General features: G+C 34.8%; 1 protein-coding gene across 20 annotated transcripts; it reads left to right on the top strand.

Moving 5' to 3' along the window:
* Positions 1-4,419: 4,419 nt before the first annotated feature.
* On the top strand, positions 4,420-26,504 carry LOC114294801 (phosphomannomutase). Of its 20 annotated transcripts, XM_082899376.1 has the most exons (14): positions 4,438-4,832; positions 5,220-6,281; positions 7,951-8,142; positions 8,234-8,295; positions 13,500-13,630; positions 18,775-18,819; positions 19,621-19,691; positions 20,671-20,737; positions 23,087-23,117; positions 23,564-23,646; positions 24,148-24,183; positions 24,837-25,074; positions 25,627-25,678; positions 26,146-26,504. In XM_082899376.1, exons 5-12 carry the CDS (start codon positions 13,598-13,600, stop codon positions 24,972-24,974), a joined length of 504 nt encoding a protein of 167 aa, XP_082755502.1. In that variant the 5' UTR covers positions 4,438-4,832; positions 5,220-6,281; positions 7,951-8,142; positions 8,234-8,295; positions 13,500-13,597; the 3' UTR covers positions 24,975-25,074; positions 25,627-25,678; positions 26,146-26,504. The 20 variants fall into 20 exon arrangements, with proteins under 20 accessions (XP_082755503.1, XP_082755502.1, XP_082755505.1 ...); XM_082899379.1 differs by lacking the exon at positions 19,621-19,691; XM_082899372.1 differs by lacking the exons at positions 8,234-8,295; positions 19,621-19,691 and adding an exon at positions 17,942-18,048.

The following is a 26,504-nucleotide window of genomic DNA, read 5'->3' on the forward strand; positions in this document are numbered from 1 at the left end:
CCCTCCTCCATCCTAATCCTTTCCCCAACTCTACAAACAAACACAACACTAAATAACCCCACCTCCATCCTAATCCCCTCTCATCCATTATATCCCAAAACAAACGGGGTGTAAGGGGCATAATATAATTTTTAAAACCACAGTGGGTAATTTATAATTTAAGTAAATCTCAAGGGGTGTATTTGTAATTTATCTTTTATTTTATTTAGAGTGCTACTATTAGCACCCTATAAATTATTTTGGATCCCTCAATTTTTAGCTTTTTTTTATTACAATAATAATATTAAATAAAATTACTACAAATGACATCATTAATTTTTGGACATCCAACCTCACAACTAAATCTACACACCCACTACATCATGAATTAGGGTTTATGAGAGCACTCACCTTTATCACCATCCCATTCATCTTTCCAAAACTCCACATTCAGAAGCTACCCACCATCAAAATCTTGAAAACCCTTTAGCGGCAATATTCCGGCAGTAATGGTGGCAACCATTTAATTACCTACACTCTCTGGCAATGACAATGAGTAGAAGTTTTTCTAGCAACTACAACTCCATAAGACAAGAAGAGTACAATAATAAAAGTTTAGACGAGGTTCATAACTTTGATGTTGTTCTTAGCTTAGAAGAGATTGGCCTTATAAGGGTAAGTTTCTTGAAAAAAAATGGCAAAAATAATAAAATCTGTTCGTTATTTTTTTGGGATTGAACTCCTGAACATATGACCAAAATTCGGGAACACATGCCCGAACATTGTTTATTTGTTTGGAAATCGATAACTGAACATTTATTGTTTGTTTAGAAATAGGTAACTGAACATTATTCTTAGGTTTGGACCTGTTTTACTGAGAAAACTAAATCAATCATTATAATTTTTTTTGTAAGAAAAAAAATTATTATGAGAAAACTAAGAAATTCTGTGTACATATATATATATATATAGAGAGAGAGAGAGAGAGAGAGAGAGAGAGAGAGCATAGCAACTGTGACAATGGTAGATGAGGCAACAGAGACAGTAATCACATTACCTCCTCTTCTTCATGGGCTTTGTTAGGGTTTTTTTAGAAGTGGGGTTTTTTGGGATGTAGGAGTGTAGGGGGTGTGCATTCAATGGGTGAAATGTTTTTACAAGGATAATTTTAGTATTATTTGGAGGGAGAAAAGAAATTTTAAGGGTTTCAAAATTTATAAGTGAGAGTTTAAAAAAAATGGTGGATCCAAAATAATCCATGGAGTGCTAATAGCATTACTCTTTTATTTATTTATTTATTTATTTTGTAAATTCTAACTAAAAATAAATAAATCAAATTTTGCCTTCTCAAACACCCTCCAATGTAATTTCACTTTTAGGGTTGGTTTGGGTAAACTTAAAAAAGATAAAAAGTCAAAAAATTATTAAAAAAGTTAAAAAGTTATCACTGTTCACAAATTAAAAATATAAAAAAAAATAAATTCACACAAAAAAAGTACAGGCCAACTCACTTCTGAAGTGATGGTACAATCTGATTTTGTTTGTACAAAATACATAGGCGGGTGTACAAACAGGACGGTGCTGTTCGGCCCATTGGGGCCCATCACAGGTCCTATTTTGATAATCTGAACCGTTCAATATGTTGAACTCGTCGAGTACTATATGTCTACAAAAAATTACGTTGATCAGATATAGATAACTATATGATCAAATCAGTTTTGTATACAAAAAATGGACGGTGGACAAATTAACGGTTCACAAAAAACTAATTAGATGAGATATTTATCGATATCCGATCAACGTGATTTTTTACAAGCATATAGTGCTCGACGAGTTTTACACATTGAACGGTTTCGATTATCAAAATGGGACCTGTGATGGGCCTCCACGGGCCGAACAATACCGTCTAATCTGATTTCGGACTGGAGGCAAACTTCTTCTATACATGTTCTGAAGTATGCTGCCCACCGTACTGGCTATAAGTCCTGATCACTGTCAGTAGGCCTTGTTCTATATTAGGGGTAATATGATAATTTTGTTATTTTATATAATATTTTAATACATATTTTTTGTAAAAAATTAAAAAATTATTCCAAACATATATATTTTTTTCTTCTACTTTTTTTACTAAAAAAATAAAAAAGTACACTTATTTAAAATACTCCCCCTCAATTTCAATCCAAATGGCACACAAGTTTTGTGACTTTTCTCTCACTTTCTTTATTTTCCTATGGCGCGTGTGTGAGATGACTTCGTTTGGGGGAGGGATTGACTTTTTGATTTTTTTTTTTGATTATTTTAATTTGGGATTAAAATGTCTCGTTTGAAAAAGACTTTTGATTTTTTTGATTTTTTATGAAAGAAAGAATATAATAATTATAGATTAGATGTGATATTTTGTCTTATTATAAATTGGATGTGATATTTTGTCTTATTCAGTCTGTTTTATTTTTTGTGACTATTTTAGCCAAAAAAAATAGGGGGTAAATTACATTGACACCCCCTGAGGTTTATGTTTATTACAGTTCCCCTCTCACCTCTTGAAAATTACAGCTCCCCCCCTAAGGTTTGAAGTTTCATTACAGATTTCCCCTCAGCAATTTAATTTTTTCTAAATACTAATTTTGTCCTCACTAGGTAAATAACATTGACACCTTTCACATTTTAGAAATTACAATCCCTTCCCTAAGATTTAAAATAGCATTATCAATTGCCCCATCGGTTAGTATTAGTTGGAAAAAAAATTCATTGGGAAAAAAAAATAAACTGAAAAAAAATTTTGTTAGTAAAATTTTTAAATTTCTATTTAAAAACCAACATAAACTCGTTTTTTGAATTTACGTTTTTTTCCTCAAATTTACAAACTGAGACAACCATTTATAAATCAAAAAAATCATCAAAGAAGTTTTTATGACAATTTTTAAATTTTTGTAAATATAAATTAAAAATTGAAATCGAAATGGTTATCAAACAGGCTTTAGGTGGCAAAAATATCGTAAAATTAACAAATAATTAAATAAGTTACCAACGTAAGAAATGACTTATCAAAAGATTCTTAGACTATGTATGGTTTGATTTTTAGAAGTTTTTTTAAAAATTAAAAATTAATCTGGTTAAGAAATAAAAAATAATTATCATTTTTATATAATTTTTATATTTCGAGCGGTTATAAATAATTTTTTGCAAATTAAATTGAAACAAGCATACGTATGTATATAACCTACCCAAAAGTTAAAATGATATTTATTTTTTATTTTTTTATTCCTTAACCAAATTAATTTTTAATTTAAAAAAAAAATCTAAAAATCAAACCATACATAGCCTAAGAATATTTTGATAAGTCATTTCTTACGTTGATAACTTATTTAATTATTTGTCAATTTTACGACTTTTTTACCATCTGAGGCCTATTTGGTAACCGTTTCATTTTCAGTTTTCAATTTATATTTACAAAAATTTTAAAAAATGTCATAAAAACTTATTTGATAATTTTTTTGGTTTATAAATGGTTGTCTCAATTTGTAAATTTGAGAAAAAAACATAAATTAAAAAAATGAGTTTACATAGGTTTTAAAGCAAAAATTTAAAAATTTTACTAACAAATTTTTTTTTCAAATAATTTTTTTCAAATAATTTTTTTTTCCAACTAATACTAATTGATGGGGCAATTGGTAATGCTACTTTAAACCTTAGCGAGGGGATTGTAATTTCTAAAATGTGAGGGATGTCAATGTAATTTACTCAATGAGGGCAAAATTGGTATTTAAAAAAATTAAATTGTTGAAGGAGAATCTGTAATGAAACTTTAAATCTCAAGAGGAGAGATGTAATTTCCAAAAGGTAAAAAAATTGTAATAAACATAAACCTCAAGCGTGTCAGTGTAATTTACCAAAAAAGAAAAGAAAAAAAAGCTGGCTTTTTTCTTCCCAAACCAATACTTATTAGTGGGGGTGTTTGTTTCAGTTTTTTAGAGCCAACTTATGGCTTTTAGCTTTGAAAAAATTATTTTGAACTGTTTGGTTAAACTTATTTCAAACAGCTTCTGATTCTAACAGCTTATTTTAACTCAAAAAAGTTGATTTTGAGAAGCTGCTCACCCCTTGCTTCTGATTATCAGCTTCTACTGTGAACATGTTAATTTATGGTTATACTCTTAAATTTTTTTATTTTTTATTTTTTTGAAAATAAAAAAAGACTCAAATGAATTATAGATTATTATTATTTTTTTTTATGAGAAATGTAGACAAACAAAAAATAAAAATTAATTGAAAAAGCTATTTCACAGCTTATTTAATAAATATTACTCAGCAACTTAAATCTATAATCCAACAGTTACACCAAACAAATTAACAATTTCTGATTAAAATTATAATATATAATCTGTTAAGTTATAATCTATAAACTATTTTAACAGCTACACCAAACGGGCCAGTGTCTTGTTTTGTTTCACAAATTCTAAAGCCTTTTTTTTTTACTAAAGAAAAATCAACAATCTCTTCTCTTTGCTTTGCGTCTAATTTGGGTTTTCCCTTCCCTTCCCTTCCCTTCCCTTCCGCAATTGGAATCAATGGCTATCGTAGAAGTCTTTCTCGGTGCGTTCCTCAAAGTGCTCTTGGGAAAGATGGCCTCTGGTGAGTGGTTGGAATTTCTCCGCCACGAGGGCATTCATACCCAGCTGAGCGATTGGACCAACCCTCTTCAAGCACTTCTCACTGACGTAGAGGATAAGCAATTGACCGATCGAGTCGTGAACCAGTGGCTGGACGATCTCCAGGATTTGGCATATGATTTGGATGATTTAGTGGACGACTTCTCCACCGAAGCTTTGCGACACTTAGCTAGTTCCAGCAAGGTATGGAACTTCATCCCCACTTGTTGTAACAATTTCAAGCCAACTTCTGTCATGTTTAATTTCAAAATGAGGTCCAAGATTGAGGACATCAATACCAGATTACACAATAGTTTTGAACAATGTTCGAAACTTAATTTGGTTAAGATTGTTGGAACCACATAATTGAGCTGCTCGTAAGGGGGATGAATCAAGTCATAGCAACGTTGGTGTAATTCCCATTGTGGGTATGGGTGGGATTGGCAAGACCACCCTCGCTCAGATGGTATACAACCATGAAACCGTGCAGAAGCATTTCGATTTGAAAGTATGGGTCTGTGTGTCAGATGAGTTTAACATTATGAGAATAACAAAAGCAATTTATGATTTAGTGACTGCCCAAACATGCAGTTTTAATAACTTGGAGCAAGCTCAAGTTAAACTAAAGAATGCTTTGGCTGGAAAGAAGTTCTTAATTGTTTTAGACGATGTCTGGAACAAAAAAGACAGTGACTGGAATGTTTTGAAGAAACCTTTCAATGATGGAGCCCAAGGGAGTAAAGTTCTGGTGACTACGCGTGACAGAGAAGTTTCAGGAATGATGACAACTGTTGAACTTCATGACGTTAAGATCCTATCAAAGGAGGATTGTTGGTCATTGTTTGCACAACATGCCTTCGCGAATACAATTATTGATGCATATCCAAATTTGTACCAATTGGTAAGGAGATTGTGGAGAAATGTAAAGGTTTGCCTCTGGCTGCTAGGACACTTGGTGGCCTTTTATGCAGCAAAGTACGAGATGAGGAATGGGTAAATGTATTGCGTAGTAAAATATGGGATTTACCACACAAAAAAAGTGACATCCTTCCTGCTTTGAGATTTACCACACAAAAATCTGAGACAATTGTTTATCACCGGATGCAAAAAACTGAAGGACTTGCAGCTCTTGCCACACCGATTGCAGTCCATCAACTACCTTACTTCTCTTCAAGTTCTGTGGATGAATATTTCACAATGGAACAACTTCAAAAAGATTGGTTTGCACAGTTTATCCTCTCTTAAAACACTGTCGATTTCAAGCAAAGAAGAAGAAGATCTGGTGGGTTCTAGCTTTCTGATAGATAGGCTGTTGTTGCCCACCTCTCTGATCTATCTTTACATCTGGGATTTCCGAAATCTGGAGAAGCTATCTTCTAAGTTGTTTCAAAACCTCACCTCTCTTGAAGAACTTGAAATTGATGGTTGCCCTAGGCTCAAATCTTTACCAGTGCAAAGGCTGCCTCCCTCACTTAAGAGATTGTGGATCAGGGGAAGTCGGAAACTAATAGGGAAGTGTGAAAAGGGGAAAGGCAAATATTGGCGCCACTTAGCTCACATTCCTCAAGTCGACGTTCTTGGTGATGTTGATGTTGATGTTGATGATGATGATGATAATGATGAGTGATAAGCTCTGTGGAGTCAAATTGCTAGGTATCAAAACAGAAACTAATTTGATAAACATAAACATTTAAAAATTATTTTCAAATTTTAAAAACAAAATATTTTTTCAAAAATAGAAACTCATATGAAAAATGATAAGTGTTTTTTATTTTCATTTATTTATTTTTTATTTTTTACTTTTACAGATTTTAGAAAGCTTAATCAAACAATCTGATTGATGGAAAAGATTTCCAGCATTGCTAATTTTTAATGTCTTTTTGCTTATCGATTTTCAAATTTTTTTTGAATGAGTAATCACTGAAGTATGCAATACATCATATTTTCAAGTTAATCGAATTTTTTTGGATGAGGAAGTTATTTTCAGATTCATATAAAAATTTAAAACAAAATGAATTTGTATTTTGAATTAATAAAAAATAATTTTGAAAATAATAAAAAAAAATATGTTAAATGTAAATTAGGAGGACCATTATGGAATGAGTAAATAATTTTTAAAATTTTGTTTGGTTTTAGAGTTTTCAAAAATAGTTTTAAAAAATTTAATTTGTATTTTTTTAATATATTGGCTAATTTGTTTTATTTATTTATTTAGTTTTTAGATTTATCTAATCTACATATACTTAAAAAAAAATTTAAAAATTAAAAATCTTTAAGAAATTTAATAAATACAAAATACATAAGAAAATGTATTAAATTTGTATATTTGTTAATATTTACTGATTTTTTAGACATTTTTTTTAAAAATAAATTTTATACGTTTTAGGTGTATGTAGATTGAGTGGATCTAAAAATTTGAAAAACATTGATTAAAATACTTAAGAAGTTCAGTAAAAATAATAAAATACGGATTGAAACTTAAAAACTATTTTTGAAAACCCTAAAACCAATCAGAGTTTTAAAAATTATTTCAGATTCTAAAAACTAAATGAGTTTTGGATTTTCAAATTTCTAAAAACTATTTTTAGAATATACAGCCAAACAAATTTTTAGAAAATTATCTTTCAAAATTGATTATGAAAACCAAACCTTTAGTTTTTGGGATTTTCTGGGCTAGTCATTAATAAATTATTTTTTGTGTTTGTTAAGTTGTTGCCTGTATAGTGACTAGGAAAAGTTAGATTGAAAGTAATTAAGCTGGTACAAATTCTTGTTGAAGGGGGAATTTTTTGGCTGGTCAAATAAGGGTCATGTTAAAAAAGAAAGAAGAAAGAGAATGAAATGGTGTGAAATTATGTAAGTAGTTTGCAAATGCTTAGAAAAATTAAACAAATTTTTTGTTGTTGTAAGAGCTACTTTAAAAGTTACAAACAAATATACGCATATCAGGTGTCCAAATTTCATTTTGGTGAGTTGTTCTAATAAATATGGAAACTGAAAGCAATTTTAATTGTATTCTTGGAGTTGTTACATTTTTTGTATGAAAAGAATTTAGAGGCCTCGTTTGGGAACAGGCTAATTTAGTAACTTTTTGGCTATTTGGCTAAAAAGGTAGGTAAAAAAAACTTGTATGTTTGGGATGACTTTTTGGCTAATTACGAAAAGATGTGCAAAAAGTAGAGAGAAAAGAGAATCTTTGACTTTTTGGTATGGGTTGTTGGCTTTTTGGCTAATTTAGTAACTTTTTGGCTAATTGGCTAAAATAACCTCTTGCCAAACGAGGCCTAAGTTTTATCAATCTACAAGGGATTATTTGATACAGATATGTGCTTTCAAGGATCTGAATACAAAGAGAGGCTTCTTCCGATAGATTTCCTCATCTGCTTTTATTTCTCAAGGGAACCTCAACAAATGGAAGAGTTCTCATTTCTTTCCAACTTGGTGCATTTGTCCTTGGATATCCTGTCCATCCAGTGATTGTTCGCTATCCCCATGTACACTTTGACCAATCCTGGTAAGAATTTTCTTTAGTTGAAACCGTTTTGGTGTTGTCTTTTGTAATATCTTTACCTAACTTGCATCATATGGCCTTTCATTTTGTTTAGGGGAAATATAGCTTTGGGAAAACTCATGTTTAGAATGTTCAGAGTTTCACAATTTCATGGAGGTATGTTGAATGATTTTTTATTTATCTATAGTTGCATATACTGAAAATATACTGAGCTTGGCTTCCCCCACTATTTTTGTTTGTAAAATTTTTGGGGTAGTATGGTGTATGAGGTGGCAATTCATATATATAGGTTGTTATAGTGATGCCCCAATTTGCTATTTTTCTTTTGATAACTAACTCACTCTCGCAAATCATCAATACTGATTATTCATCAGCTTAAATGTACATGCATTTATATGATGTGTCGTTGACTATATTATAATTTGAATTATGGTTACTGAATAACTTGTATGTCGTAAAAAGTTGAATGAAGTCATTCATTAAATTGTACAAGTAGAGTATCTTCCTATTGTTTTACCCTTTGAAAATCAGTAGGAAAATGATGCCCATTTTGCTCAGAGGGTGAGTTGACATTATTTGATTAATCTTTGCTGCCTTGTTGGCTTTAGTTGATATTTTAGTATTAAGTATATTCTTATACATTACACACAATTTGTTAATTTTTCGTATATTGTTAACATGTTTAGTGTTTCATATGCTTAATCTCCTAAGCAATTCAGAACCAGTGGATGTTTAACATCGTAAATATTGCAATTGAATTTGTGTGATGTTATGTCTATTGCATTTGTGTGTGGAAAAGCCCCCCCCCCCCTTTTTTTCGCATTTGTGCACGAAGAATCAGCTAATTGATGATTATTGGTCTTTGGATTTCAAGTAATATTATATATACAAAGATCAAAATTTCTTTTTAGTGTATTGTTTCAAATAGTACAGAAACAAAAACATCTCGGAAATATTTTATGAAATGAAGATAAAATAGAAATGTTTGAAAATGTAAATTGAAATATATATGTAAATGTATAAAAGCCTAATAATTGATTAATTAAACAAATTGAGATTCATATAGTCATTCACGTAAAAGAAATAAAAAAATAATGTTACTATGTACTAAAAATTATTATACATTATTCGCATTATGGTTTTAATGAAGGAAAATATTATACATTATGATTTATGGAATCAATTGTTTAACTTTATTAGCATTTATGGAATTTTAGTATTAGTGATGCAAGCGGTCATTTATTAGATTTTTGTAAAAATTAACTATTGTGGTTTCTGCTTTCATTATGTTATTTGTAATTTGGTAACTATAAATTACTTGATCTGGTTTTGTGTATTACACAAGTTTATTAGTGTAAATTATGTATAATTGGAGGTTGACAGTAGTGGTGAATTGTTTAATGGACGTTTCTGGCTCTGCAATGGTTGATTCTGGCTCTGCAATGGTTGATTCTTAGAACTTCTTTGTACTATGGAGAAGAATCCTATTTTTGTGAGCTTGATGATTATCTGTTAAAATCCACCCACTACACCACTACCACCTCACCTACTCCACTAAACCTAACCCACTACACCACTATCACCTCCACTTCACCTACTCCACTAAACCTAACCCACTACACCACTACCACCTCACCTACTCCACTAAACCTAACCCACTACACCACTACCACCTCCACTTCACCTACTCCACCTACCACCTACTACCACCTACTCTTCTATATATAGGAATCATTGTAACATATCAATACATCTATCAATAATACAATCAATATCTATACAATTCTCTATTTCTCTTTATACATTAAATTTTCTACATGGTATCAGAGCAGGTTTAGAACCTAGTATTTTCGCTTCCCCGGCGGGCGGCAACCTCACCTTAGCCGCCCGCCGGACCTCAACCTATTCCGCTGTCATCTCTATCAATACATATAGCTTCCAGTTCGCCGCCACCAGAGGCGACTTCTCTACATACAAAGATCAACCATTCTCATCTCTCTCTGAGATGAAGAGGCCAACCTCTCTCTCTCGGCAACTCTCTCTTCGGTTTCTCTCTACACCACCTTCTCAACCTTTTAGTTCTACTACTGTGACCCTCTATGATGGTTTTGGTGTCTCTGCAATGTGGGCTGTTCTTACTATTGTTGTTGTCTTTGACTTCTCTGTGGGTGCAACACTTGGAAGGGGTGTAAATAGGGGTTTTGCAACACTGCTTGCTGGTACTCTTGGCGTTGGAGCTCATCGAATTGCTAGTTTTTCTGGAGAAATATGTGAGCCCATACTACTTGGGTTTTTCGTCTTCATACTAGCTGCAGTAGTGACATTCATAAGATTTTTTCCAAGAATGAAAGCAAGATACGATTATGGGCTGCTGATATTTATATTAACATTCTGTTTAATATCAGTATCTGGTTATAGAGATGATGAGGTGTTAGAGATGGCCCACAGGAGGCTATCCACCATACTCATCGGTGGTGCCAGCGCTGTGATTGTGTGTGTATGCATTTGTCCATATGTGGTGCTGGTGTTGTCAAGGGCTTCCAGCCATCTATCTATCAGGCAAATAATGGTGGGGCCAATTTTGTGGCACATGGTTAGAACCTTTTCAGAGGACTACAATGATTTGAATGTTGAGCCTTCGTTTGGAGAGACCAATCTCGACTTTGAAGGCAGAGAGAGGAGCACTAAGGAAAGCACACCCATTCTTCTTTTATTTATTTAATCACACTCACCAAGTTTGTTTCACTCTCATTATCACATCCATACACACCGGTATCATGTTGTCTTCAACTTTCTTTTATTTATCATTTTAAAATACACCCTTATCATGTTGTTCCCCACCTTCTTTACTTTTTATATATATATATATATATATCTCTTTTTATTATATTCTATTATTCAAACTCTCCTCCATTTGATTTTAAAATCACTTATTTTTTATTTATTTTTTCCAAATCACTTTTCCTCCTTTTTACATACCCCCACTTTATTTTTGAAACAATCACCCCGATATTTTTCATATAATCCATCTATACATATTTTTTTATCTATTTTCTTTCTCCCTTGTTTTCTTTCATTTTATTTTTATTTTTTCAACACAACACTCCCCCCCCCTCCCCAAAAAAAAAAAAAAAAAAAAAAAAAAAAAAAAACATTTTACAAACTTGTCATTTCTTCATGCCGGGGATCAACCCCGATCAGCATTTTACACCAAAAAAAAAAAAAAAAAAAAAAAAAAAAAAAAACACACACACAAAACAACCACATCCACAGGCGGGATTTTGCTTCTCTACTCTGCTGCGGGTCGTTTTTTCTTGCCTCCGTCCTGGGCGGCCCTTGCCGGTGCTGCCTCTGTGTTTCCCGCACCCACTCCACTGGGCACGATCACTACTCCCTGCTCCTCCACTGCAGCATATGGCGGACCTCCAAATCGGAACATAACGGTGGCCTTCCGCTTCAGTTCCTTATTTTCCGCCTTTAGCACACTTATCTCTGCTCGCGCATCCTTATACATGCGTTGGAGCAGAGCCAATTGGGCGTTTAACTGCTGCACCTCATTTGTCCTACTCTGCAGCCGGTGCGACAAGTTTGTGACCGCAGTCATGGTTTCCACACATGACTTCAAAGTATACTGATTCGCCTCAATATCTGATTGCGCTGCCATTCTTTGCTCCACAGACCGCATAGGAAAGGTCAACGGAGCAAACTCAGGGGCGTTTGGTTGAGGTTCAAGGGCAACCGCACCGGTTATCTCTCTTGTGGACTCGTTGAGGTCGGGAAAGAGAGTAAGCAGACCACGGGAAGAAGAGGCCATGTTCTGGGTAGCTGGACGGGAAGAAGAGGCCATGTTTTTGGGTTGCTAAGTGTTTCAGAGAAGCAGCGATTACCGATTGGTACTGTCAGACAGGGTTGGTTACAGAGTGTTTCAAGATTTGCAGCTCTTCGAGACAAGCTCTCTGAGAATGCAGAGGTTTCAACTGGTTTGTTATGCTTCCAAGCCTCAGCCTCCGCTTCGGTTTATAAAGACCCTGACGAAGAGGCCGACACGCGTTCTGTCGGTCACGTGCATCGCCGCGTGTCTGGCGCGCCTTTTGATGGCTCGCTGCTCGATGATTTCTGTCGGGCACATCTTTTGATAAAATGGGCGCGCCTTTTGAGGGCGCGACTTTTGCGGGCTCGATATATATATCTACATGTATATCTTTTGGGCAGCCTATATACACACTCATACAGTGTCTTCTACATGGGTCCGACAAGACTCTGTAAACTGTCCCGACATTGATTCCGGTTAGCTCCTTCATGGGTCCGACAAGACTCTGTAAATTGTCCCGACATTGATTCCGGTTAGCTCCTTTATGGGTCCGACAAGACTCTATAAACTGTCCCGACATTGATTCCGGTTAGTTTCTACAAGGGTCCAGCAAGACTCCGTAAACTGTCACAACATTGTCTGCTACAACGGTCCGACATGACCCCATAAACTGTTTTCTACATCGGTCTGACACTGCCATACAGTGTCCTCTACAACGTTATGACACCCCCATACAGTGTCCTCTACAACGTTATGACACCACCATCCAGTGTCTTCACCAATGGTCTGACACGACCATACAGTGTCTCCTATCCTCTTTTATTTTTATGTATTTTCTTGTTTTGTTACTCTCTCCAAACTCAAGTTGGTTAGTTCCTATCCCCCTTGAGTTTGCGGGGGGCTGTTAAAATCCACCCACTACACCACTACCACCTCACCTACTCCACTAAACCTAACCCACTACACCACTATCACCTCCACTTCACCTACTCCACTAAACCTAACCCACTACACCACTACCACCTCACCTACTCCACTAAACCTAACCCACTACACCACTACCACCTCCACTTCACCTACTCCACCTACCACCTACTACCACCTACTCTTCTATATATAGGAATCATTGTAACATATCAATACATCTATCAATAATACAATCAATATCTATACAATTCTCTATTTCTCTTTATACATTAAATTTTCTACATTATCTAACAGCACACTCCATTTTGGATTTGTCTTGATTTGCCACTTGAGCTGCCTTGAGTATACATATCATTCTCTCTAAGTTATTTGTGGATACTGTGTTTTTAATCTATCAATTCATCCCTGATGGATATATGTAGACTAGCCATGCTATAGCTACCTCTCTTAATGTTACACATGAAGAAGTTATTGAAATTGAATGATTTTCGTTAGATCGAAAACTCAGAGATACAATACCTTATATACACTCCACAAGTTTACAAAATATCTAACTAAAATATTTACCTAACTCACTCTGTTACAACAAGTTGAACTAAGACTTGACTTGTTTGGTTTGCAGGACAACATATCTCTAGTCTGCTCTTGGATTGAATCCTGGATGGCTGAGTCTTGATTGGTTACATAAGTGTACAAACATCTCATTCCTATGGGGATATCATGCTGCTTGCAAAAACTTTTGCGTCCAAACAGGTCACTTTTCGTGCTCCATGTGTTTTGGCTTTTATAGTTTATCTTGCGTTTAGGTTGGCAAAAATGATCTTTGTTAGAATTTCCCATCTTTACCTTCACCTACTCCACTACACACTCCACTTCACCTACCTCCACTTCACCACACACTCCACTTCACCTAACCCACTATCACCTCCACTACACCTACTACCACATTTTCTTCTATATATAGATTGTATAGGAATTGTAATTAATCAATCTTGAAAGATATCAATCAATCAATAATACATAATTTATTACATGGTATCAGAGCAGGTTTAGAACCTAATATTTTTCGCTTCCCCGGCGGGCGGCAATCTCGCCTTGGCCGCCCGCCGGACAAACCCAAATTTCTCTAATTTCTTCTTCAATGGCAGTGACGAAGAGTTCGAAACCGATCTTTCTCAAATTTTCACTTCTCTGCTTTCTCTCTATCCTCTCTTCGGCACTCGCGATCACGCCCTGGACTGGGTGAAGATTCCAACTCCAGGTCTTGGTGGTCCGGCCGCATCTGGGGCCGCCACGGTTGCCGCTCCACCGTGTCTTCGTCTCCCCCTTCCTCCGCTGCCTCCAAACCGCCTCCTAAGTCATCGGCGGCGCCGGCGATTGGTGGAGCTTTGAAGCCAAAATGGCGTCAAGTCTTCTCCATCTTCTTCCATAAGTTTAGAGAGTTTGGTCTGTTTTTGAGAGAGAGAGAGAGGACCATCAGAAGTAAGAGACTGAAAGAGACTGGCGCTGAAAGTAGCCTCCAAACTTCTATAAATGGCTACCAAATTTTCCATGTAAGGTGCTGGTCTTACATCTCGATCAGAGTACTGTTGTTTACAGACAGGGCATTCGGATCCAAAATGGGTCAATCTCGGTACGCATGAATCGCAGAAGATGTGATTGCAGGGGAGCAAGGTTGGTCGATTAAGCAGGTTGAGGCAGAGAGGGCACTTGAGCTCGAGACCCAATTTCTGGTGATGGAGGACCCATGGGTTAAGAAATCTGGCGTGGTTGGAAGCGTCCGCCATGGTAGTAGAGTTTTTGAGCTTCGACTGTTGATGAACGTTAGTCTAATAACACTGAGAATTGATGACTGGAGAGAGAGAGAGAGGGTTGGGTGATGGCGTGTTTGGTTTGCTTTTGCTTTTCTTTTTGGGATGTTTTTGCTTTCATCTGAAGCACCTCTGTTTATCTCCACTCAAGGCCACCCTCATAAAATAAAATAACAACATATCACCACACTGCAGCAGCCGAGGGACCAGGTTCACACACACCCACGTTCTTTCCCACTTTTCTTTTCTTTTAATATATATATATATTTTTATTATAATATCTTTCCACCAATATATTTCCACCATCCTCTAAAATAATATTTCTTTCCATCCTCCCACTTTGACCCATTCTTTGTATTATTATTATTCTTATTATTATTATTATTATTATTATTATTATTATTATTATTATTATTATTATATATATATCTTTCAAAAAAAAAAAAAAAAAAAAACATTTTACACATTTGCACAACAGTCCATATTTTATTTTTCTCAGGGATCCACCCCGATCACAATTTTACATAAAAAAAAAAATAAAAAAAAAAATAAAAAAATAAAAAAAATAAAAAAAAAAACCAAAAGACAACACCGAAAGCTTTGTTTTCTTTTCTGCAGACGGCCACCCACCGCCATCACTTCTTCGCCTATTCCGCCGGCCTTTTCTTCTTGCCTCCGTCCTGGGCGGCCCTTGACGGTGTTGCCTCCGTGTTTCCTTGTCCACCGAGCACGTTCACTCCCCCATACTCCTCCACTGCAGCATATGGTGGACCTCCAAATCGAAACATCACGGTGGCCTTCCGCTTCAGCTCCTTGTTTTCTGCCCTTAGCACGCTTATCTCTGCTCGCGCATCCTTATACATGCGTTGGAGCAGAGCCAGCTGGGCGCTTAAATGCTGCACCTCATTTGTCCTACTCTGCAGCCGGTTCGACAAATTTGTGACCGCCGTCATGGTTTCCACGCATGACTTCAGAGTATACTGATTAGCCTCAATATCAGTTTGCACCGCCATTTTTTGCTCCACCGACCGCATCGGAAAGTTCAATGGAGCAAAACCAGAGGTGTTTGGTTGAGGTTCACTGGCCACCGCACCAGTTATTTCTCTTGTGGGCTCGTTCAGTTCTGGAAAGAGCGTGAGCAGGTTCTGGGTAGCTGGACGGGAAGAAGAGGCCATGTTTTTGGGTTGCTAAGTGTTTCAGCGAAATAGCAATTTCAGACTGGTAATGTTCGGAAGGGTTGGTGACAGAATGGCAACAAAGTGTTCCACAGTTTCTCTCTCCGCAGAGGCAGAGTTTTTTCAGCGAAGGGTTGGTTTCAGAGGTTTCAGAATGGTATGCCTCAGCCTCAGCCTTCGTCTTGGTTAAATAGCCGAGGCAGCCACGCGTATCGCGCGCCTCTTGCCGCCCGACAAACTGGCACGCCTTTTCATGGCACATCTTTTGACAAAGTGGACACGCCTTTTGATGGCACGCCTTTTTGATGGCACGCCTTTTGATGAATTGGGCACGCCTTTTGATGGCACGCCTTTTGACAAAATTGGGCACACCTTTTGAGGGTGCAACTTTTTAAGGGTCCGACAAGACTCTGTAAACTGTCCCGACATTGATTCCGGTTAGCTCCTTTATGGGTCCGACAAGACTCTGTAAACTGTCCCGACATAGATTCCGGTTAGTTTCTACAAGGGTCCGACAAGACTCTGTAAACTGTCCCGACATTGATTCCGGTTAGCTCCTTTAAGGGTCCGACAAGACTCTGTAAACTGTCCCGACATAGATTCCGGTTAGTTTCTACAAGGGTCCGACATGACACCATAAACTGTCTTCTACAACGGTCCGACATGACCCCATAAACTGTCTTCTACAACGGTCCGACATGACCCCATAAACTGTCTTCTACATCGGTCTGACACCACCATACAGTGTCCTCTACAACGTTATGACACCCCATACAGTGTCTTCACCACCGTCTGACACGACCATACCGTGTCTCCTATCCTTTTTTATTTTTATGTATTTTCATGTTTTGTTACTCTCTCCAAACTCAAGTTGGTTAGTTTCTCTCCTCCTTGAGTTTGCGGGGGGCTGTTAGAATTTCCCATCTTTACCTTCACCTACTCCACTACACACTCCACTTCACCTACCTCCACTTCACCACACACTCCACTTCACCTAACCCACTATCACCTCCACTACACCTACTACCACATTTTCTTCTATATATAGATTGTATAGGAATTGTAATTAATCAATCTTGAAAGATATCAATCAATCAATAATACATAATTTATTACAATCTTGTACTTCATTCAAACATTCTATGCAGTGCTAGATTTGAGCTCTTAAACTTAATTTGATGGCCTTTTTTGCGATGGACCAAGAATATTTGATGCAGTTGCAATGATGGAATTTACATTGTCTCATTGGAATCTCATAATGTATTAGGTGTAGGCCTTGAAGCACACCATTTAACGCTTATAATTCCTTTCTTCCAAAATAAATAAGTTGAATTAATGTTTTTATTAATGACTATTGATTAATCTATATATTACAAAATGGAGAAAGGATCACAGATTAATTTGAATAAATAGAGGTGAAAAACGCAGCAGAGAAGTCTTGGAAAAACTAATGTGCCGGTAAAAGGTCTTGTATTCCTTTAGTTCTAGCAAGGAGATTTTTCCATCTCAACTGGAGTCCTGAAAAGATCTTTAAAATGTAAATATAGTATTACTTCTATCTATGTTAATTGGTTTCTTTTCTATGGTTTTAGTAAACAATGAATTGTTAATTAATGGAACATGAAAAATTAAAATACCCTTGAAATGAAATTTAAGGTCGTAATTTTGTGGGAAGAAGAGTATTTGAGGAGTAGAATGTTTTCAAACTTGGCAAGAGCTAAGCCAATCTTGCTCAAGCTCAGCTCAAAGTTTTCAGACAAAAGACTGAGTTCCTAATCTTGGATAAGCTTTACGTTGTCGGAAAGTCAAAAGAATAGGGACTTCTGGGTAAAATGTGGGAAAGTAGGGATTTTTTTTTCACGGTACATTAGAATGGGTTCTCACTTTGTCCGTTCATCAGCTTTAACAAAACTCAAGGAGTAAAATTAGCATAATGACCTGCCTGATATTTGGAATTGGACAAAAATTCACACAACCTGTCATGTTGTAGTTCAACTCTTTCACATGCATTACTAAAAATATTTTAGTGTACTCTGGTTTGCCTAGTTTGATTTCTTTCAAATTGGGTTGATTCATAGAACTTGAACTTTGTTCGTTTAGCTCAACAATCTAAATTTTGCGAGCACCAAGCAAAGTGTACTCAAGGCTCCAGCTGCCTGGTTCTTTTAACAGTTGTAACCTTGAGGTATGGTGAATCTTGCCTAGACATGAGCTTTTTGTGTGGTTAATTTCTAACAGCCTTCATTTCTCCGTTGTATGTTTGATGGAAGAGTATTTTTTTTTGCCATATATGCCTTGCTCCTTCCAGGGAGTATATACGTTGTTTGGCAACATTGTGTTTGTTCAGAGTGTTTATTGCCTAGCCTTAGAAAACTGTCCAGGAACTTTCCCGAATGCAACTTTAGCTTCATTGGTTTCTTTAATATTTTTTCATATGTACTTGGAATATTTTTGTAAATTGTTCATCTTGTCTACTAACTTCTAAACAAGCCTTTTTCTAATAAATAATAATGCTACATTATTTAAAGAGCCATGCTAATGACAGCCCAATGGGCTGCCAATAAGGGGAAGAAAACGCCAAAAAACTCTCAATGTATTTTTTACACATCCCAAAGCATTTTCACGCATGTATTCAGATTTTTCACAAATTTGGATACACTTTTTACACATCCACTGGTACTGTTGACAGCCCCAAGGCTGTCTTTAGCATTTTTTCTTATTTAAATTATGCAAATGTATTCTGTGTCCAAGAGATATGTTGGAAGACTCACAGGAATGATGGAAACAACCAGTAGAATACTGCATGTTTTACAAAAATAAGTTGCATCTCTCTCTCTCTCTCTCTGTGGGGGGGAGTTTGAAGTCTTCTTTGGAGTCCACCCTAATTTTTTGTCATTTGCATGCTTTGCAGGAAAATCCCTCACTATATACTGTTGAAATGGCAAGGGTGGAATCAGTGAGTTTTTAATTAAATGATTTATATATGAATACTTTTGTTGTGTTATAATATGGTGAAAATACAGATAGATTCATATCTCTTCATTGTTGTATGTGGTAAAATAGTTATTTGGAAGGTTTCCTTCTGTCAATTTTTTTTAGAAATCTAGATGTATTACTATGCTGAATATATGGTTTTATATCATATCCTCAGTAGGTTTTTTTTTTTTTTTTTTTTTTTTTTTTTTGGGTGTGTGTATATTTAACATAAATGTATAAGACATTTTAGAAAGAAAAAAATGAAGCATGCTTTCGTATCTTCTGGTTAAAATGATGAAAAATTGAAAATGAGCTTTATAGACTTGTAATTTACATATGCCTTTGAAGAAGAATTTTTGGGTGCTCATGTAACATCTAGAATGCATGCTGTGTGTTCCTGTAGTCAAGAGCGCTCTATCGTGCTTGCCTATTTATTTGATGTCTATGACCCATTTTTGGCGTTTTATCCTTTCAAAACGTTACTTACCTAAGGTTTTAGTTCAATTGTAAATTTTATTTTCCTCTTAAGAAAACCTTCGAGGAAATATATTTGAAAACCTTTTGAGATCATTAAATTTACGGTTTTGGAACAAAATGTACCATGTTTCAAAACATGCTTTCCAAAATCTAATTCGTTCGGGTGTTAGCGTTTTGTCTCTCGAAGCGAAATTTCTCTTTTTTTATTCAGTATTCTAGTTCATCATTAATGGATTACTCTCAATTTTATTTTAATTGGTCAATTGGAAAGAAGATGAATTGGATAATATATTTTCTTTGCTAGACCTTCGATTTAAGCAGTTCAGAAGCTGTGGACTTTCTGGATACATTTCTATCCATGAATCCTGATTCCAGGTTTGACGACATGAAATTTTAATTTTAGTGATATCTCTGTAATGCAATAATTGTCATGTATGGCTTCATTTTCCTATAAGGAACTATTTATAATATACTTCTGATCAAAACTTCTTGAGTTGTTCATCTGGCACTTCATGCCACCTTACCTACTTCATGCTAGTCCCTAAATGTGATCAATTTTCTTTCATTCTGTGGCATAAGATTATTGAACAGGGTATTTGAGTCATGGATGAGTGATCTGCTTGTTTTTTTTTTTCATTTTATCTGCCTTCATTTCATGTGTTCTTTCTATTCTGTTTCTTTTTCCTTTCTTTCGCTTGTATATGTGATTTTTATTTGAGTTTATTAAAAAGTATATTTTCATTGAACTAACGCTGCATCCATGCCAACGATGCAAATAAGGGATTTTTTGGTGGCTAAATCAAATTATTCTTGATATTCCATTATTTGATTTAAAAGCATAAGTTATTGCTTCTTCCATTTTTCTCAGATATATCAAATCCTTGGTAGGGTTATAATTAAAGTTGATAATGAGTATTTCTGTGAATATATATATTTTTATCCTCATCAGTATGTTGTATATTCGTTGCACTGGATAATCTTGCTGTTGTGGTGAAATTTATTAATCATTATCATAACGGGCTTTTCTTCTCTTTATATTTTCTTTTACGCATAATTTTAAAACATGTGAGCTCAATTTTCTTCCAACTGCTGGGTTCTGAAATTGACACTTTTTTATTATTATTGTGATTTGTGACTATTATAACATACTGTAGGGCTTCACTAAACTGAAGATGTAGACCATGTGTATCTAAATATGCTTAATTCTGTCCTAATTTCAACATGCAGCACTGAAATGCTTTCTTTTCTCTCTTGAGTTTGTCTACTTGCATTTGAGTTTGTGTTAATATCAATAGCGCTTAAGTTGGTGGCGATGCAAGAATTGTTTATCTCACTGTTTGCATCCTGCTCACAGTGGACGGGTTAAAATCCATAATTTCTTCAGGGTTCTGAGATTGAAGGTTTGTAATCTTTCTGAAAAGGTTAGTTACCAAGTATTTTTCACTTTTTATGTAACCTACTGATCTTTAATATGAATATCCTTTTTTTGTCTCCATGCTTGAAAGGCCTTTTTAAGTATGACATTTTTGTCTAGTTCTTTTTCGATTTCTGACATTTGAACTGAAAAATCATTTGTTACATATATATTTTTTAAAATTTAATTTGCCATGGAGTGAAGGTCAATATACATTTGAACAATAAAATAGTCACAAAACAAATTTTTAACAAGGATTTGTGTGTGTCAAATGCCAATACTTTTCACACTTCCGGAGTTGTGTAGGACACATTTTAAAGGTGTTCTTTATTCACAAATTAAACTTCATGATTTATGACAGTTGGGCAACATGTCCTGATGCTGGCCAATATGTGACTCGCAGAACTTAAATGTTGTGTTACTGATTTCATCTAGTTTAGAGAAAATTTTTAATCATGAAGAAATATCAAAGGTTTATACAAAATTTTTCAATTTGACCATATTTTAAAAGAGGATGATAAATTACCTATAAGGAGTGGGGTGTGGGTGGAGAGAGAAGTCATTATAATAATCTGCACTTTTGCGCCAGACACAAATTCTGCTATATCTGTCTCTGCCATCATCAATGATTAAATATCTATATAATTCACTACTAGAAAGTTCAATTACAACTTACACGATCCCATTACAAGTGTGAGGACACTCTAAATCCACATATTGCCCAATTAGAAGCAAATCAATTATGAAATTGATAGATGATTGATTATTATTTGTGGATTGATATGCCTACTTTCAGTATGTATACATAGCCAAGTAGGACTAGTTCAGTTGACTAGAATTCTTGAATCTCTCATCGAGGTCAAGGGTTCATGTCTTTCCATGGACAAGGTTCCCCCCCTCCCCAGGCTATGATTGCAAATGTCCAAAAATATAAAATAAAATAAAATAAAGAAATATATTACCACTTGGAACTTGCAAACTGGGGACCTGACATTCCAAAGTTTTATAACAGGATGCTCAGCTCCTGATTGGATTCCAAAGCTGCAATGGCTTGTCACACTTGATTAAAACCTGTGTTAAGTATCAAATTTAAAAATACTAGAAGCATGTCTTTCCTTAGTTTTTCTTATCAACCTGTACAGAAGTGAGTGCAGCAAGTATTGAACGATGTTCTCCAGAAACTTCACACTAGTGACTGCAAGGCTACGGCAATTATCATAGTCATTAATTTCTCTGATTTACTTGAACAAAAATACTTAAGCATTAAGTTGCACAAATGATAGTTAATTAAAGGAGAAGGCAATATAAGTTAGTACCACAGTATATTAGATTTGTGAATCATAAACTATGCGATTTGCCATGTAATAGTACTTTTATTTGTTGTTGTGTATCTATTTTCTTATGATTTGATGAGTCACTACTAAGTTTCAATGTTGGACTCTGGTGACGTCCCATGTCTGTCCATGCTGCTTAAAAGACCCATGTTGTGTCTTTGTGATGACTTGAACATAGTTGCTGGAACATAGTTGGTGGTGACACAAAATGGATGTGAAATTATGGTCACTAATAGGAAAATGCAATATTGTATAACTATGAAGAACGGTACGGGTACTGGTACGGGTATGTCGATGTGGTAAAATCTAAAAAAAGTAGGGTACGGGTACGGGTACGGGCACGGGTACGGCTTCGGCTTGATACTTTCGTAAAAAAATATTTATTTTTAATTTGGAGTAATACAAAAATTAATTAAATGATTTAATTTGTTAAAATTCAACTTACAATTAACATTTAATGTCAAAAGTAAAGGTATAAACCAAAATTAAATGTCATTATATTAAATAACTTACAAACCACAGCTTAATTTTATAATCATGCTAAGCATAAAATTAAAAATAAAAATAAAATCTAGTGAAAGAAATTTTATCTCTGTAGTAGAAGAAAATAGTGTTTCGACTGAGGTATGGTATAATTTGGGTATATATTAAGTACATCTGGGTATGCCAAAAATTGGGAAGAAAAAATTTGGGTATGTGTTTCGTGTACCCCGGTACGTATGCAGAAATACCATATGCTGGTGAGTACCTAGTATGGGTATAGCATGTTTGTAGAAGTACCCATACTTCATAGCTGTATAACTATGTAGACAATACTAGGCTTTAGTCTTGAATGGATGGATATGAGGCCTTTGTTGTGGAAATAAATTAGATACGTGAATAAATTTTGCTCATTTGCTGTCCACGGAATGTGAAACAACACTACAATTTAAAGCTACTTGATTGGAGAAAGTCTTCATATTTAAGACGTTATTCTTTCTTGATTTCATCACCTATCTCATGGCGATTACTCTATGTTGTAGATATTTGGAGTCCTTGATGTGGAGAAAAAGGGTAAAATAACATTCAAGCGGTGACAATCTCTCTTTCTCTCTCTTAGTTATACATGCAATCCCCAATTGGTCCCAACTTTGCATCCACAAAGACAAAAATTAAATATTTTAGGTTATGTACATCTAAAAAATAAAAAATAAAAAATTATTAAAATATTAAAATTTTTGACTAAAAACAAAAAAAAACACAATAAACAAAAAAACTCAATTTTTTGAAAAATTGTTTCAATTTTCTGAAACCAAACAAGATATTGTTTTTTGTGAATTGTATGTTCTTGCCTTGTGGGTGATCACATTGTTTATATGATTTGATCAGTATAAACTTTACTGGCTCATTTTCCGTTTTAGTCTTCTTTGTCTTCCTACATTCTATCTTTCAAAAGTTCTTTAGAAGTAATATTGTGTCTGACTGCTTGACTTTTTACTCCATGTTCGCTATATTTGCAGTTATAAATGACTATGACTATGATTATTTATTTGCGCAAAATGGTCTTGTGGCCTATAAGGCTGGGAAGCTCATTGGGACACAGGTATTGTCTAAATCTATACCGAAATTATTTATCTCAAGCCCAAGATTCAAATGATACTTTTATAAATATGTTGACAATTCTTCACAGTGTTCTTATGAACAACTAAGGTATTGAATATTTTAGACATAATTGTACAAAATGTAGGAAAATTGGGTTTATAATTTGGCCTCTTCAATGGAAAATGCTATTGAATAATGCCTTGATACAACAGATTCTTTAGGTTCTCTTTTGAACCATTTTACGTCTGAAAAAGGTAGAGAAACAATAAATATTTGCTAACATTATTAATATTGTTTAAATTAAATCTGCCAATTCATCTCCTTGAACAACCTTAAAGTTCCTGAGCAATGGAATGTAATTTTAATATGTTTTGCAGAAGATAAGTTGCCTTCAGCCATATTTATACACTTGGGGTCCACTTTGTTATCTTTTCCATTTTTTGTTCTTTTGCTTACCTTTTTTTTTAAAATTTTTTTTTTTCCTGGATTCGTAATTCTGCAGAGCTTGAGATCATATCTTGGAGAAGAAAAACTTAAGGTCAGACCCTTCTCCTGTTCTTTCCTACATCCTAAGGAGGCACACTAACTCACTAAACAAACTGCATTGTTATTAATTAGTAATTTGCGAAAAGCCAAGTCCCCAAGGGGACACTCTAGCAACTTAGAGGCAAGACCCAAGTTTGAATTTCTTTAACTTACCTAACCAAACCAAGCCTTAAGTCCTATCAAATGGGGTTGGCTACATGAATCCTTCTTCTCCATGCGGCCCTATCAGAGGCCATTTTGTTAGTCAAATTAAGTAGATCCATTTCTTTAACTTACCTATCCAAAAAAAAATAAAATAAAAATGTAATTTGCAAGAAGCCAAAGGGACCATAAAATTAGAAAAGTTAGGCTCATATATTTATTACACTATCAAGGGTAGAAACAACAAAATATGCCCCTCTCTCCATCCTTTAATAAGATTACAGATCAACATGCTTGTCAGAAACATCAATTTTTTTCCAAGTTGTTTATAGTATGGTCAAGAAGAGCAAACTTTTTGATTTTTTTTGTTGTTGTCAAAGTCAGTTTAGGTATAAAAAGTTATGTTGGTTGTAGCCATTGGATGGTAGGCTTGGTCTATATATGGAAAAAACATTTATGGTACATTATTAGTTTATGGATATGACATTTTTAAATGATTTGCAGGGATTTATTAATTTTGGGCTGCATTACATTGCTGACTTGGATATTGCAATAGAGACGTTTGTGAAGTGCAGGCACGGGTTGCAACTATCCATATATGTTAAGCTTCTGAGTCCGTTTCTTATTCAACTTCTTCTTTAGTGGAACATTTATAGCATTCCGAAGCGGGTTGCTCAATGTATCACCAATTGGCCAAAACTGCAGCCAGGAAGAACGGGATGAGTTTGAAAAATATGACAAGGTACAATATCTTAAATTGTGATTAAGATTAAGTTCAAAACCTGGGTCTCTATAAGAAACACGGTTGATATTGGACCTCTTGAAAATTACTATACTAAAATTATATTCAGGTTCTGAACATACGACCTAAGATGGTTTCTGTGCTCCGTGAGAAATTTGCTCACCTTAACCTCACCTTTTCCATTGAGGGAAAAATAAGTTTTGATGTGAGTGAATGTTATTCCTTCTTTATGCTTTGATGATTCTTAAGGTGATAAAATAAATGATAATAAGTCATTGCAGTTGAATTTATGTTTAGGCTTAATGCTTGCATGTTTTTAACAAGTTTTCCCTCAAGGTTGGGACAAGACTTATTGCTTGAGATATGTGGATGATTTTCATGAAATCCACTTATTTTTATGGTATTTGCCATGTGACACTAACTTGTTATTGAAGGTTTGATTCCCTGTAGTGATGTCTTGTGTTGTGTTGTATGAGTTCATTTTTTATTTTGCTGACTAGTTTTTGGTACACTGTTGGGACTAAAGGAAGGGCTTGGATGTTGTTTGAATAGGGAGGAAATGACCATGAGATATATGAATCAGAGTGAACCATGGGGCACACAGGTCTGCTCTATATTTCAGCTTATTTTTGCAGTTCAATACACCATGGAGTTCTCTATTGCCATAGCATCCAGAGAACCAAATGCATTGTTAATATGGTGCCATTTGCAAAGAAATCTAAAATCTTCAATCAAGTCAATTCATTTTGTTTTCGACAGCATCCTCATGCATCTATCTCATTTGTTAAAGTTGGATAATTACCAAAGAAAATGAATCCATCAACAAAAGAAAGAAAATTGATGATATTTTCTTATAACGTTCCAAATGATTTTGTACATAAAACAGGGGATACTTGTTTTAAATGCTATGGAAAACAAAATGGATTAAATATTGCAAGTTGAGATGGAACAGTTTCATTTTCATTGAGTACCCAAATGCTTTTTAAATGGATATCAATGTCAATGTTCCTCTTTTGCCATTTTAATTTTATAATCATGGTAATGTGAACTTTTTTCTTGTTCTATTCCCAGTTACCAGCCCTGAGGATACTGTAAAGCAGTGTACAGGTCTCTTCCTAAGCAAGCAGGTTTAATGGTCCCTGTGGTTATTTCAACTTTGTTGTCGTCAATTATTTTCCATTTGTAATTTATAGATATAAGAATGATGGGTAGCAGAAATATCTGTTTGAATCTGTAATTCCTTTCGCAGGCTTCATTTCTGTATTCAAGTGACGGCTATTTTCATGTTGCCAGTGTTCATTAGAAGTTCAATCTGTTATTGGAATGAGATCAGAGATTGATAGGCATTGCCAATATTTTTGTATGAAATAAGAATCCAATTATTTGTATTCAGCTTATTAAAGCCCAAATGTCATTTGAGATTTCTTTCA

This window comes from Camellia sinensis, chromosome 12 (assembly GCF_055761805.1).
Source record: "Camellia sinensis isolate YWXY chromosome 12, ASM5576180v1, whole genome shotgun sequence".
Lineage (NCBI taxonomy): Eukaryota > Viridiplantae > Streptophyta > Magnoliopsida > Ericales > Theaceae > Camellia > Camellia sinensis.

Excerpts from the sequence above, each read along its gene's own strand:
- LOC114294801 (XM_082899365.1), top strand. The coding sequence starts at position 18,667 with ATGTTTTACAAAAATAAGTTGCATCTCTCTCTCTCTCTCTCTGTGGGG. Across the intron at positions 20,738-23,086 it reads TTTGTAATCTTTCTGAAAAG|ATATTTGGAGTCCTTGATGT; the intron begins GTTAGTTACCAA and ends TCTATGTTGTAG. Across the intron at positions 24,184-24,836 it reads TTGGAGAAGAAAAACTTAAG|GGATTTATTAATTTTGGGCT; the intron begins GTCAGACCCTTC and ends AATGATTTGCAG.